Genomic DNA, 15,987 nt, shown 5'->3' with positions numbered 1-15,987 from the left:
TTTATAAAGTACAGTCCTATCTCACTTTTATTATGAAAGCCACTAGTTTTTATCATCCCTTGAGTTAGCCTTTTCATTGGGCTTAGCTGGTGCTGTGTATGTGAGCAGAGGGAAGTAGTGAGCTATTAGCAGTGGTTTTAATCTCTTGTTTTATGATTCCCAATAGAGAGAATTTCTTGCCCTCTGATTACTTTCCTTGCTGACACACTCTCCTAGAGATGGGTTGATTTTTGAAGGGGCACTTGCACCATAGTAGGAGATGCCTGTGAATGTGTAATAGTCACTAACACTGAACTTTTTATGTTGTCTCTGAAGTTCGGAAATGAATAGCATTGTATCTGTAGTTTGCTGTCCCAATTCCTTCAGTGAATGCCTTAGTACATATGATGTTGCATTTAGTGTGTTTTTATTTGGGATAAATAAAGGCCCTAAGGATTGTGTGAAGGGAGTAATTGATTTTTGATTCTTTTCACTGCCAGAAATGAACTTTTGCAAACACTTGCAACATGTGGATTTCAATACCAAGAATTTCTCTTGTCTCCAACCTGTGTGAGTACTAAAATTGCTCTCATATTATTTACCTGTTCAAACTTCACTGAGTCCAAGAACATTTGAAAATGATCTTTTGTAATAGAAGGGAGAGGCATGCCCAAAGCTGAAGGTACTCTTGAATTAGAAAGCCATCTGAACCTGACTTCTGATTCTCATACTGGCATAATCCTATTACTGTTTGTGTTCAAATCCTAGTCCTTTGCTCCTATTTGATATTTTTAAGAAGGCATGAATTTACACTGTAACCAGGAAGGTGTTTTCCCTGTGGGAGCCTCATTGCTTTAGAAATGCTGTGCCTAAGAATATCCAGCACAGAAACTGTGACCGTTACTTGTGGGAGGAGGAGCTTTGTTTCCATGTTTCTCTGGCAACTGAAAAAAAGAGTTTGAGAGAAATTTCAGGTTGTGCAAGACTAACTGGAATCAGTAAAGTACCGTAAATATTTGAGAGAAGCTAATGGAGCGTAGCTTGAAAACCAGTTGTGGTGGATTTATTGCATTGTTAGATGTCTTACAATTCCTTGTCCAGAAAGGCAGAGAGAGACCCTTCTGCTTTTAATAGAAAACAGGTAGTACCTGTCCCAAGAAATCATGACGCATGTAATTTTTCTTCTTACATCACATAAAATTTTGTTTGCATTCCTGTTCATTTACAGAGAAAGTCAAAACTGTGAGGTACAAAGAATAATTACCTGCTTAGTTCCTTGAAAATACCTGGGTACGGAAGTTTACAAGTGTTTAGATATTATTAGCTAGTACTGATATGTCTGAAGTCACAAATATATCAGTATGTCATAATTCTGTTATTGTATATAATGGTAGATAACTTGTATGGTGGTATAGACCACTTTTTCTTTATCACATGGACTAAAGGGTTGTGAATTTTGCTTACAGCTTGGCATTCCCAATTCGAGGCTGCGATATTTTCTAATTGCAAAGCTTCACCATGAACCATTTTCCTTTCAAGCTCCTAGTCAGGTGAGTCTGTTAGTGTTAGTTTAATTTGCTTCATTTAGTGAAGATTGAGGGTTAAATTTTCAGTTTAATGGTGTGTGCTGATGAATGAAGAAGAGGGATCAGTAATACCAAAAGTTTCATTCTTTTTTTCAGCCTGCATATGGAGTTTTTTAAGGACTGATGTGCATGCCTGTGATTGAGATGGCTTTAAACAGCTGGAGGACTGTGGCTGATAGTGGGGTAGAAAACAGGTCATTCTGCTCCATGTTTCACACCCTGGGAAAGGTCTTTTTGCCAAGGCAATTATTTGCAGTTGTTCCTGATATCATTGCTGATAGGTCAGCAAATCTTGATGCAACTGTTTTTTGAAATCTTCCTGAAAATAACATCAGAAGGTTACTTGCTTTATTCTGAGTATCTCTGAAAGAATTCTTACTCACCGCAGGATCGGCTGCCAAGTTGTTTATTAAATACAGCTATTTTTTTTGGTCACAATTTCTTCTTAGATATTGACGAGATTCCCAGATCAGTATCCAGAAGACTTACGCAAGGACAAAGTTGCTGACAAAGTGGGTGAAACCGGTTCTTCCTTGTGTTCTGAAGAGAAGAATCTGGATCCAAACGTCGGTCCAGATTGCAGCAGCAAGAAGAGTTTACCAAAAAGGACTTTCCTTTTTAAGCTTGAAACAGTAGAAGAAATGGAAAGGAAACATGATCAGGATAATGACTGCTCTATTCAAATGTTAAAAGATTTCTTGGAAGAGGAAAATGAAGAAATGAGTCAGTATTTCTTACCACCAAAGTCCTTATTGCGCTATGCTTTCTTGCTAGACATTGTTAAACCCACCTGCCGGAGATCCACGTGCTTTACAAAAGGGTAAGTTGCAAAGAAAATGTTTTGCTGAATCACGTCCTGAAATTTTAAGTGTATTTTTCTTGTGTCCTGTAAAGACACAGAGATATGTTTCATAAAAAAAACCCTAGGCCTCTGAAAAAAATCCCCTTATATAGTGTGCTTCCTGGTCCAGTGGAATGCCAGCATGAGAATCTCTCTGGCAGAACGTCATGTGCCCACTCCAAAAAGACTTTCACAAAAGACAGTTGCCATTTGTTGTTGACCTTCACAGCAGCTTAATTACCCCTGCGGAAATATGGTTCCAGTAGACTGGTATAGTGCTGATTCATTAATGAATTTCTTTATATTGCTCAGTGAAGTTACAAAGTGTCAGGCATGACAGATCCATTACTCATTAAATCTGTCTCTGCTGTACATTTTATTGATTTCTTGGATTTTTCAGCTGTGTAGATCAGAATAACTGTGGATTGGCCATATGTCATGAAACCAGTTAGATTGTTGCATTATAAATCATATTTGATGGAGCAGAACATCAGTGCTTTTCTGTCTAGTAGTTTTCTAATTTGTACCTTGCAATTTTGAGTTTGACTGCTTGAAGTTGGTGACTGTTCTGAAAGTCCATGTACAACTGGTCAGGAGCTTTTCTGCTGAATGCATTTGTATTGAAAAATGCCGGTTGGAGCCAGGAAATTTGTGGGAAAAAGATTGTTTGTCAATATTGCTAATATTGACAAATTTTTCTAATTAGATTGGGGGTTTTGAATTCTCAGAATGTATCAATAAAAAGGCTTAGATGATGAGTTAATGCCAATTGTAACTTTTTTTTTACTAGTTGAAATTAGACTGCCAGATTGACAGTCTTCCTGCAGATTTTGTGATTTTTAACTTTTTGACAAAAAAAAAGAAAAATAATTTCAAAAGTTCAAAATCTGTGCAACAGGAAAGCCCTTCTCCTAGCTTTCATTGATATATATGTGCCTTCTTTTCTGCCTTTACTCTTTTGAGTTGTGGAAGAGTCAGTGTCTTGTGAGATTTGTTTCTTAACTAGAATACTCAAAAAAACCTTGGGCCAGAATGGTCTCTCATGTATCCCATGTATGCCTTAAATGTCATCAAAACTAAAGTGGTCATTTGTGGTTTCACTAGAACATGTCATGGTAGTTTGTGGTCTAGGTTATCAAAATCCCACTGAAGGAGGCTCCTGAGTAGTTAATATGAAGTTTGTGTGCATAGTGGTGGGAAATCTGATAGAGAACGTGATTGTTGCCTTTCTGCTGCTGTGGAAGGAGACAGGCCAGATAGTTGTGGTGGTAGTTCTTGGCTCAAAATGTAGGAATCTGGTTTTCTGTCTTTGTTCCCTTTTTTAAGAGCCTTTGGGAAGAAAGGTTGCCAACCTGGTTCTCAATTTGATTATCTCATTTACAGCTCTGCATTAAGAGAATGATTATAATTAGATCTCAGACTTCACTTTTTGAGGCCAAGAATAGGTGCCTGCTGTATCTGTTCCAGGAGCTCTGGTTTTATGTTTCTCTGAAGCAGGGGATTTAGGAAACAGGCCCCTGAATTGAGTGGAGCAGCACTCCAGGTAGTACAGAGATTGCCTCTGCTGTTATGCCTGTCTGATGTCTTTCTTCTAAGTCACGCTGACCATCAGCTTTGAGTGTGGGAGAAGTTTCCCTCATTTCTGTTTGGTTTTCAGATACTTCCAGCAAGCTTTGTGTGTTGGGAATAATCTGGGCATGCCTTCTCCAGGGACCTCAAATTCTGTAGTTTTGTCAGTGTTTTTTGCCTTTCTGCCTTTGTCATACCAGTTTTGTCTTCTGAAAGGCTTTGATGCTGTATAGGGCAGAATGTAATGGTTTGGGATGCATGAGAGATCAAGCAGGTAATTCTATGTTCCCTTCTAACATTAGACTTCTAGGCACTTGGGAAGTGATTGCAGAGCTCCTTGAGGCTACAGATACAATGGTTTCTCTGAGGAGTATGTTTGTGGTGACTGAAGTTATGGGAGGAAATTATCCATTTTAAAGGACAGAGGAAATGAAAACTGCTTCTTTAGATATAATCATTCTGGACATACTTCAAATTCTTGATATGCTTTTGACAAGAGAAGCAATACCTTCCAAAATAGTGTAAATACCAATTACAGAAATGCTCTCTCACTTTGTGGAAATTACTTTTTGTCAGTCATAGTGTAGGATACAATATACCCAAAAATAATATATGTATGAAATTAAAAGATTTTTTTTAAAGCTTACAAAATAAAAGGGGGGGGAATCTTGGATCAGATGAAAATTGAAGACTGTAATTTCTTAAGCCAACTTCTTTCATTGTAACTGGTAATGAAATGTCAGAAAATCAATGCATCATTTTTTACTGTGATAAAAATTAATTATGTTCTGGGTCTAAGGTAGGAATATTAATTTTTTTGGAGTCAGCAGCTGGAATAATAATTAATAACAATCCAGCTAACATTGCATTGGCCATCTGCTCACATCTGTGTTAAAAAACCAACACCCACATGCAGAGCCCCCAGACCACATTGACACCAACTGGATTTTTTGGGATATGAGTTCTGTGCTCTACTACTAATTATTTAGACTGGAATATTTATTGTAACATGGATCCTATTAAAAGATTCTTCCCCCCCAATAAAACTCTTAAATACCATTTTGAAATTTACCTCATTTATTTATTTTGGCTAAGATATACTAAACTGAAATATGATCAGATACTATATAAGGGGAAGATGAGAATTCCTTAGTGCTGTGTCTGTTACATTGTTAAACTTGGTATTAGGGAATTTTCAGAATGCAACTAACCAATTAAAGATGATGTATTTACAACACAGTTGGATTCCACATGTTTTTAATCTGCTTCAGTGTTTAGGTTTTCTGTTCTGATCCTGAGAAATATTTGTAAGTGCTTTATTTTAAATGAGTTCTGCTCTTACTGTTATTGGTAGAACTAATAGTAAGCTTTTTCAACTGAGGACAAAATACTCAAGATTGAGCCTTGCTGGGTCATTGTGTCTGTGCTGAAGGGAGAGTATTCCTTTAATCATTGTGGAATTAGAAACGCTTGAAACATAACTTGTTCCGGTGCCATTCTGTAAGAATGGGTCCCCAGGGGAGCAAAAGACCTTTATAATTGTCTTTACAGATGTAGAGATAAAACTAGAGAATACTATCTGTTAATGTAATAATTAATGTTAGTGATGACAGGTTATCAAAATCCCTCTAATGCAGGGCATCTTCTGAAGTTCTTTCACAGTACAAAGCCATCTGTTGTCTCGGCTCAGCCTCTTTCTGTTCAGGATGTTCGAACACTGTCATAGTTAGACCAGCAGACTGTGTTTCTTAAAGCCCACAATTACATTTAAATTATAGCCTTGACGAGACTACAAAGTAAACATGTTGTTATGCAATCAACCAGAAAGCATACGAAACAGCTATCATAAGTTTGCTTACTCTGTAATTGGATTTATTCTTTTTCTTTCTTTCTGCTAATGCTCTGCATAGATGCCTTGCTATCCCCCTTCCCTCAGTGGAAAATCCACAAGCCATGAAAGTTAAACCTGACTGAACCACTTCATTCCTAATAGTTTGATATGAAAGCTGGAGGCACACACTAATGGTCCTCCTTTGAATAAGGAGAGCTAATTTGAACCACTGGGACCATTGACCTTTAACACCTTTTGCCTTACTGTAAAATTGGTTTGGGCACTGTAGATGGGTCTTTTTGGTGATGTTATGCTTGATTTCCTGGGTCTTGCTTAGTTGCCTCGTAGTAAGGCATTAGTGTGGATAAACCCTTGTTTGTGCTTTGAGTGCAGACTAATCCCCAGAGAGCACATTCAAAGGGTATTGCACTCCAGGGGTTAGCGTTGTTTATAGGGAGGCCTTTTGCTTCGTCTGTCCAGGAGGCTATTTGTTAATCAAGGCAAAGGAACCTAAGTAACCTCCCTGCATCTTTGCAGTTGTCAGTGCTATGAGATCCAGTGAAAATATTAATTTAAAATTGTTATTGTTGTTGTTAAGGTATGGACACTATGTAGAGGGGACAGGCTCAGTTCTGCAGACAGCAGTAGATGTACAGGTGAGTGTGTAGACTAACATACTAGAGTGACTTGCTTTAAAACTTGAACCTTGTTTCAAAACTTTTTTTCCCTGTCTTCTCCTTTGATATTCTGCATATTGTAAGAAAAAAAGCTTTTAAAAGTACATTTTACGGCAACTGAGTTTCCAATTGGTTTACTTTGTGTTCCTAAACAGCAGTTTGTTTAGACCACAATTATAAATTATATCTGTGCCTCTCTGTGGGGAGAATGTGAGTTGCTACTATTTTATTATTTGTAGTATCACACAGAGGTTTCACAGGGGTATGTGAAAATGTTTAGAATTACTAGTTCTATGCATAAACTACAGTACAGTGTTGTGAATCGAGGGCCATTCATTGTACACAGATGATCCGGTAAATATTGTCACATGTTTAACATGTTTGCATTTCAAAATTATTATTTGTCTGGGAAGAATATTTTGAAAACTTCTACTGTTGATACTAAGTTCACCACAGAGTGGTATTTAGGCACTGGAGAAGGTAATAATAATTGTACTGGTGAATCAGCATTCGAAGATACCTTTCACAAAGCCTGTTTTGTACACAAGCACTTTCTCCTGCATTTTGGTGCTGTTCAGTAATATTATAGGGCATTTCTAAGCATAAAAAGAATGCAGCTCTGGAATTCAGGATAATCTCAAAGCAAGTGTATTAAAACAGCTGCATCCATACAGCTTAATTTGTGTGAATGGTCTGCTGTTGAGTTCTATTGAGTCACTGTCCTGTCGTTAACAAATGTTTATAGTTCTTTGATTGCCTCATTAACTATCGGTATAGCTTGGAACTGGAGGAAGAAATGATGAGCGCCCTCGTGGCAGCATTGATTTCTTTCTTTCAAGTCTGTGTGTTGAGATGTTTGCTGAAAAAATACAATACCAATTACATTTCAAGCAAAACATGCTATTGTCTTTGGCACTGTGATAATTAAAGAAATACTCTGTTAAGATGTGACTATAAATTTTACATATTTGGCCTGCATTGGTAATATCTTTTGTTTTGGGTATTCTTCATAGCTTGAATCAGTGTTTAAACACATTGAGGAGTTACCAGAAGAAGAGAAGCTTATGAAATTGTCAACACTAAAACTGAGGTACTTTACTCCAAGAGAAATAGCAAATCTTCATGGATTTCCTTTGGAATTTGGTATGTGCTGCTAAATATCCATTCCTACATCATTCTTCAGAAATTCCAATGTATTTCTTTTTTACTAGGGACTACTGCATTCCTTTTATTTTACAATTTTTTTTGGACTGCTCAGTTCTTATGACTGATTTATTCTTGTAATTTGGCTAACTTTGAATTTCTCTGAGTTTCCACTAGTTTTAAATGTTTTGAAAGAGCCAGCTTCTGTGGTTAGGTTTATCTTCGCAAGCTAAGAGAAAAATTTTGGCATGAGAAGTGGTCTGTTTCTGAATCACAGTGAAGGAATACCTTTGTTTAAAGTTGAAACTATTTGCTCAGCAGCCAGTGTTACTCAAAACTGTGGTAAGTCAACATATCCTGCCAGTTTAGGAGGTCTGTTTGTGGTTCTCAGAGTTGGAGCTGCTTGCTTTCTCCCTTCCACACATTTACAGCTGCTGACAGGGAATTTCAGAAGATACAGATAGTTCTTTGTTCAGGAGTAACCAATCTATTAAGTCATCTCTATTTTCTACAAAAGGCAACCCTAGCCCTTGATCAGTTACTTATTTTTCTAACTGTTTTTGTGAAGAAGAGGGAGTCAAGGAACAAGATTCAGCAGTACCAGTACACTGGATACACATCAACAACAATTAAACCTGAAATAAATTCATCAGAATTCTGCTTGTAAAGCAAGGCAAGCAAGAAAATGTAGCTGTTACTGTCTGCTAGGAAACTGGCCTGCTGATATCACAGCAGATCACTTTGTTGTCACTCAGCAACAAAAGCATCCGTAGAATTGTAGAATCTATTTGGGTATATCCATAGAATTGTAGAATCTATTTGGGTATATCCATAGAATATTTGGGTATATCCATAGAATTGTAGAATCTGTTTGGGTTGGAAGGGACCTTAAAGATCATTTGTTTCCAACCCTGCTGCTTTGCGCAGGGATACCTTCTGCTAGACCAGGTTACTCAGGGATTGAGACAGCACTGACCTTGAGTAATTTGTTATATTTTTCTTTGACTTCCTCAGTGACTTAGAGTTCTGAGGAGTGGAACTTGTTTCTCTATATTTCTTTTGCAGTTTTAGTTTGTCTTTTTGGTACTTGTTATATTCAAAATGGCTACATTTGAAGAACATTACCAAGGCTGCACAGTGAAATGCCAGAGTTGCCAGCACTGAGCTTACTTGCAGGAGTGTGCTCTGTTGAGTTACATGCCAACATACAGTATTTTTTCATAGCCTCTCTTCTTTAATAGATGTGTTCGTTTTGGAGACAGCTTTTTTCATGGCACAGCTCTGTTCCGTGTTGATGTAGGCTGATGTCAAGATACTTGAACTAAACAGAGCTGGATTGGGCTTGTATAGGCTTATCATGCTGTTCAAAATCTCTTTTGAGCACTGAATTGCTCATTTTCCTTTTTTTTTTTTTAAATACAGCTGGTGTTTTCCAACTGTTAAATTAGTCTCTGCAATATCACTGGGAGGTGCAGTAGGGTTAATGTTGCTTTTATTTTACAGAGGGAGAACTAAGACAATAGAGAAATTTATGTTTGGAAAACTGTTAATTTAGGGTGAGCAGTTTGTGAAACCTGCTTTTTACTGTTTCATAGTGCTTGGAGTGATACCATGCTTTCTCTTCAGAGCTCATCTTCAGGGATAGCTGTCATGTTCAATACTTTTTCAAACCTGAACTGAACTCTCAAGAGAAGTCAGGCTTCTGAATTTGAGGATTCTGAATCCAGATCATCACCATCTTCAATGTGCTCATTTAGCAGACTTGTCTTTTGTCAGCCAGGAACTGCGGAAGGAAGGACAGGGGCAGATTCCACCTGCCAGAGGGCAGTACCCTTCTGCCATAATTATGGCAGTTATTATTATAACTGCTTTACAGTTCTTGCAGTTCTCTGCCCTCTCTATACTATTTTTCCAACTTTCACAACACATAAAGCAGGCTTCTCTCATCCAGTGTCTTTCTCTCACATATAATCCTGATTCACAGGCAGAACAAGCCTACTCTGAGTCACAAGTCTGGCATTTCTTTGTGTTTAAAGCATTTCCCACTTTTTGCTTAAAAAAGTGTTACTCAACTGTAGGCTGACTGAAATCTTTAATAAATTTAGGTACTGTAATCTCAGTTTCTTTTGAGAATTTGCAAGCTGTGGATTTTTTTTGAAAGAGGATATATTTGTGACTGCAGTAAAGGGTGTTTCCCTCACAGCATTTCTCCCATATTAAACTTCAGCTCATTATAGTGAAATATGGTATTTTCAGAGAAAAAATGTGCTACAATTTCTCTGCTCCTGTGTTCTCTAATGACAGCAACATTTGGGCTAAAATTTTCAACAGCAGAAAGCCTAGAGATGTACCCACTGCAAATATGTTGTTGGTCCAAGAAGCTAAAGAATGAGAAAACTATAAGCTGAAAACTACAGTGAACAGACTGTCAGGAGCTTTGTAACAGATGCTGTTACTAGCTGCAGCTGTAGTATCATCAGAAGAAATATGATTGTGCCTAAATTGTTCTGTATGATTGTGTCTAAATGGTTCTGTATTTTAACAAGTTGATGGCCTTTTCCAATATGTGAGGTCCGGAGTTAAGGTCATTCTTAACATTATCAGATTTATTAATGCTTTTAACATCTAAATACATAAATAGTAATTGCACTACAGTTCAATGAAATACTGCAGTCATTAGTCTTAGTCCCTCCTGTGGGTCCCACAGCAATATCATTAAAAGTGATCAGAGCATTCTTGCACCTGTGACCTGCTTTCATGAGGGTGATGTCAGGATGTGTTTCTTATTAGCAGTGTACGTAAGCTTTTAGGAAACCAAAACCAGCACAGTGCAGTAGTCAAGACCACAATATCGTCCAGCAGCGTGTGACCTAAACGGTACAGTGAGGGCTGTGCAGCAAGTGCCAGCATACTGTGAGCTGTTGAATCTGACCTTCTGGTGAAGGCTACTCTTGAGCCAAGAAGATAGACAGTGCAAGATAATGTTAACAGTCAGAGGGAGGAGGCTTGGGATAAAGGAAACTGTGAGATCTGAAAATTAATTCTTGGCCTTCAGTTGCCAAGAGGCAGAAGGAGAAACTATGAAATTCTCAGGGTTCAGATAAGCTTCTTGGGCTGTAAGTGCACATGCATGTGTGTGTGCATAAATACATGTTTATTTTCATACACTCTTTTAAAATACGCTGATTCTGTACCTTATTCATTGATGGAATGTGAAAACTCCATCTAAGGAAGTGTGTGTGGGAGTGAAAGTGATTGTTCCAAAGAGAGAATGGTTGCCCAAATGTGAGTGCCAGGAAGCTAGGCAGAGTGGATGGAGCTGGCAGAAAATGTGTTTACCAAAGCAGTCCACATTCGAGGCATTAATAATTGGCAGAGAAGGATGGAACAACTCCTCCCAGACACCTCCTGCTCCTCAGAGCCTCCCTTGGCTCAACAACTGTCCAACCACATTCTCTCCTGAGCTCTCTCAAGAAAAGAATTTTTTCTGAAATGCTGTGAAAATTTCAGAACATATCACTTTTTTTCAGTATCATATCACTTTTTGCACAAACAAATGCATCCAAGCTAATTATGATGGTGATGATCTCAGAGTTAAAGTTAGATGTTTCTTTTTAAGGAATGGTCAAATAATTGAATGTGGTCACATTTCAGCAGCTTGGTAAATGTCCCTCAGTTAAGTCACTCTTAGTCTTTCACTCAGGTTGAAGCAAATGCACTTTACCTCACAGATGGAGTAAGGTAAGAGTACGAGCAAAAACAGTTAGAGCAGACCAGCTGGCTGTTGAAAACTTCATTCTCAGGAGCTTGGTCACCTTTGGCTGTGCACTCAGTACACAACACAGCCCTTTCATAATACCTGGACCGTTTTAATTTTTTTCTGGCCCTCCCTTATTTTTGCTGGTCCATGCACTTACCATGGAAAGATGTTTCTGACTCTGTCTGTATTTCTGAGTGTGTTTAACAGGGTCAGCATTGAATTACATGGAAAATTGTTCAGCTGCTTGATCACTCACTGAATAAGGCTTGCTCATCATCTAATCTACTGGTGGTATATTGCACTGTGAGACTCGTGTGATTTGCCTGAACTGGTTAGAGGGGCTCAGATGGGAAGTACAATATAAAGCTTATTGGGAAGTACAATTTAGTCTATTTGCAGAATCATGACATTTTCTTTCTGATGTTGCTGTGTTCTTCTGTGAATGTTCTCCAGAGCAGCAGTTGTGCAGTGGTTTAGGTGGCTGCTGCCCCTCCCTGATACTGCTGGATGTTTTGAGCTCTGTGAAGGGAAGGTATATCGGCATTAATTACACGATAGAGAAATGTTTTGAAGCCTTTTGTGAAAGCTTAGAGATGGCAGTTTTGCTAACAGAAGAACAGATCCAAATCCAATTAATTGGTTAGGAATTGTTTTTGTAACTTTATGAATTTTTTGGGAGGGGATGGTGAACCATGCTGCAGCCTATGATAACTGCGTTAAGAACTGTTCACTGAAAAAAGGAGTAGACTGAAAACTAGGAAAAAACCAGACTAATGATGTTGCACTGTATGTTTTTGTTTTAGGCTTTCCTGAAAAAGTAACAATAAAGCAATGCTATCGTCTTCTGGGAAACAGCCTCAATGTACATGTGGTGGCAAAATTGATTTCCATTCTACTTGGATAATTTAGAACCTGAATCTGATGCATATGGACTGGTGACAGAAAATACTTCCATCTTTCAAAAGACAGATGATAGAAGCTGAACAAAAATCAGAGCATACCAAAGTATCCGTCCACACATTTTGCTGAACAGTTCTGATATATTTTTAATGACTTGCTTTCATGATGGATTTGAACTGTAGAGGTGTTTTATTTAGATGGACATTTCCAGGACTTGACTGCTTTATTTAAATGTCGTTTTTACTTTGCAAAATGAAAAGGGGCAGCATTTACAAATACTTCAATTAAATTGGATAAGACTACTTTATTTTATCTTAAAACCATTTTCTCATTGTGGCATGAAAAGGCTCTAAGTGTCAGAACAGTTTTAATTAAGTGCAGAGACCAAGTTCTACGTGTACAATGTCTTCATCTGTAAATATGAGTTTTCCATTCTGAAAAGATGTACTGTATATATGTTCTGAACTTTTGATATGCTTTTTGTAGCTCAAGAAACTGTTAAATTCAGTATTTTGTATACGTTTTTAAGAAGACACAGTGTTATTCTTTATGGCTGTCTCATCCTCTCTAAATACTTGTAGGATTCTGGAACCCAACTCTATCTGTCTGGAATGCTTTGTTTAGGTGCAGCTGAATAAAAATATTTCAAGATTATCACAACCCTGACAATAACTTGCCTGTTTCTGTTCTCACATTATTCAGGAAAAGATCATTGCTCCTTACCAAATAAAAGACATATATACGTATACATATAAATCATTGCTCCTTACATAAAAAAAAATTAAAAGCTCCATGTTTAGCTTCCTATGGCATAAGAACTGGAGAAAAACTATATGGCCTGCTTCTGAAAATTTCTTTATGCAACTTGATAGTGGTATTGGGTGGGTTTAGGCATATCTGTTGGGATGACACTGCTGCATGTGGCTATCCAGAGTGCCACCATTTTACACCACCTCACAGAGCTGGACTGAATAGTTTTTTTAATCAATTCTTGTGAGTTTAATGTCTCTGAAGTAATAGAGAAAATTATGGGAAAACTGAAAGCCCTCTAAAGAGGCATGTCTTTTCTGGTTGTTATTTTTTCTTACAGATAATATGATATTGGAATGTAGAGAAAAGAAAGCTTGAGGGAGAAAAAGGTGAGACGATACCTAGTAAGCATCCTTGAGGGAGCTGATGTGCCACAAACCAGAAGAATTTTGTAAATTGTCTGTCATTACTGTGCACCAAAGCAGTAAAAGTCCCCAATCTTGAAAAAGAATGATTTTTCTCCCTCTCTCTCCCCTCTGGCCCATGGGATGACATAGAAAGAGTCATGGTACGTTGCATCTGGGCTTGGTAATGCAGGAGAAACTGAAGACCATACAGAATAGAGCTGCTGTAGAGATGCTGCAGCTACTCTCATCTGCTATAGTCCTGAAAACCAAAAGGAGTTTGTGTTGGTATTTTTTGCCATACTTTAACTTATGTTGACTCCTGTGTATTTCCTCTTCAGTCTTGGGCTGTTCCAGCTGCAGAAGAGAAATGGAACTCTGGACTAGGCTTTAGAGAAGGATGAGGTTGGCCTCTGTCTTTTCCTGGTCACATGTAGTACTGTAATGACAAAAAAGTACTAGATTGGTGTTAGTCTGTGCTGGCTCCTAAACTGCTAAGAGCAGATGTGGTTCTGACAGAGAACCACAGGGATCTGTTCACACAGTGGTTATTGAGTAGATTTATCAGCCAGATCCATAACTAGTGGCCATATGGTCTTGTTCTTGGGAGAAATGTGGTAATGCAAAGATCTATTGTTTTCTAGCATGATCCAAACATTGGTATGAAAACAAAGGATATCAATTTTATGTATAAATTGGAATTTCTTTCATATAAACCGTGCAAATAAGCTGTTAATTTTGCCTCACTATAATAATATTTGGCAAAATATTACTATTAACAATTAATTTTCAAATCTTTAAAGTGTAAAACATATTTTAATGATTTATATGCCACTTGTAAGCAGGCAGTATTAAAGTTGAAATATAAGTTTAAACTTACCTAGCTGCATCTAAAACTGATACAGTAGTACAGCCTAAGTTGACAGTGAATTTTAGTTCAGTGTGATTGAGAAGACTGAAATCTGTTTGCTAATCCAAGCTGTTTCTGAAGGAAGTACTTTGAAAGAACAGATTTTTCAGAGTTGTAAATATATGTGTATTTTACCCCTGCTAACACTGTAATACCAGTGCAGCTAAACTGAGCCACTGCTTCTTATCCCCTTGGTTTGTCATTAATGAACTGGTTTACTGGGCTCTGTTGGGTTGTACCTGCTTGACCTCACTTGATGATCGTGTTGCTTTCTTTTCCAAGCAATCTCCTAATCCTAAGTGCTTTGCAGTCTACATCAGTGCTGAACTTTGCAACTTCAGCTTAAGCATTTTCACAGCAGTGATTACAAAAGCAGATGAAAGGTGAAGGAGTGAAATCTGGAAAACAGCTTTGGAAAGGGAAGGAGATTTCCAGAATCTGATTTTTGGGTTTGTAGCTCACTCATTGTGCACATCTGAAACACGTGTCATTACCTGGGTGAGATGACGTGGTTGTGTTCCCTCAAACTTGAGAAGTTCCACTGAAAAAAAGGATGTCATATGGTTATGTGGTGTTACATTGATGCAGTCGTTTTTGAAGCTTGCCAATTGCCTTAGAAAATGTCTTCCCTACATCAGCCGGTTTCTATCTGAGTTAATCCAGGATTTCCCCACACTCATGAAGAAACCTGTCTAGCAGCAAAGTTACTAAAATACCATTTGTTTAACACAGGGAGGTTGAATATTTTTGATACTTGAACTCAAAGTTTTCTAATGGAGGTGTATCCTTCAATGCAGTGAATGTAAGCCTCCTGCCCAGAGACTTTTTTATCTCACATTTTACTAGCCCTCATAGAAGAAGTATAAGGATTTTCAGGAATCTGTGTCACAGGCTGAGAAAACATTGATCAGTGATAACACTATGGTATGTCATAAACTTAGGGGTAAGCCCATTTTGGTTTTGACAGAGACATTTCAATAGAAATCTGAACAGGCCCAGTGCTTCAATAACTCTGCAATTCTGTGTAGCAGTTGTCATGCATATCTAAAATAAATAGAAAATTCATAAAATACTTGTTACATCTCAAGGATTCAATTCTCAGCTCACCCTTCAATATCGCTGCTCTAAGTTCTTGCTCTTCATACTAAAGTTTAATACTTGGCTTCTTGTATAAATACTGAACTATATTTCTTTTCCTTAGCAGTTTAATGTATGTTGTCTTGTATGTGTTTGCAACCTCTTAAGTGTTGTATGGTTTTCTGTGGTGTTTAAACAATACGCCATGTTAGTAAGGGTTTGGAGGATACAAAGTAATAATTGGTTAAGAGCACTAGGCATTTCTGAGCAGTCTTATATAATTACTGTATAAAGAAATTACTGGTCAAAGAAATATCCGGGGAGAAATAATGTGAAAGCATAAAAAACTAGACATGAAGCCCAAAATAATTCCATTAACTGTTATCCTTTTGCCTGTGCAAACATGAGTGTTCTAGTGTTGCAATCTTATTAGGGGGAGTTCATGGAATTCTGAGTAGTGATAGTATGTCACTTTAGCTGTTATTGTGAAGAGCATGAAGAGATCTGTGTTATTTTTATTTTTAATTAATTACAAGTTTAGGGGAATTTGTACAGCTGTT

The 15,987-nt window shown here is 37.6% G+C and overlaps 1 protein-coding gene across 9 annotated transcripts in view; it reads left to right on the top strand.

Annotated features, from left to right (window-relative positions):
• The window catches only part of TRDMT1 (tRNA aspartic acid methyltransferase 1), a 43,002-nt gene extending 30,056 nt beyond the window's left edge, over nucleotides 1-12,946 (top strand). For 8 of the 9 annotated variants that reach the window (XM_064634464.1, XM_064634470.1, XM_064634418.1 and 5 more), the window contains 6 exons: nucleotides 480-549; nucleotides 1,446-1,529; nucleotides 2,015-2,385; nucleotides 6,405-6,462; nucleotides 7,497-7,626; nucleotides 12,190-12,946. In XM_064634464.1, the coding sequence (XP_064490534.1) occupies nucleotides 480-549; nucleotides 1,446-1,529; nucleotides 2,015-2,385; nucleotides 6,405-6,462; nucleotides 7,497-7,626; nucleotides 12,190-12,290 (814 nt within the window). In that variant the 3' untranslated portion in view covers nucleotides 12,291-12,946. The remainder of the gene's footprint in view (nucleotides 1-479; nucleotides 550-1,445; nucleotides 1,530-2,014; nucleotides 2,386-6,404; nucleotides 6,463-7,496; nucleotides 7,627-12,189) is intronic. The other variant, XR_010424951.1, reaches the window with a different exon arrangement.
• Nucleotides 12,947-15,987: the final 3,041 nt, after the last annotated feature.

Source organism: Pseudopipra pipra, chromosome 1 (genome assembly GCF_036250125.1).
Source record: "Pseudopipra pipra isolate bDixPip1 chromosome 1, bDixPip1.hap1, whole genome shotgun sequence".
NCBI classification, from domain to species: Eukaryota; Metazoa; Chordata; class Aves; order Passeriformes; family Pipridae; genus Pseudopipra; species Pseudopipra pipra.
This window is presented reverse-complemented; position numbering and strand designations above follow the sequence as displayed.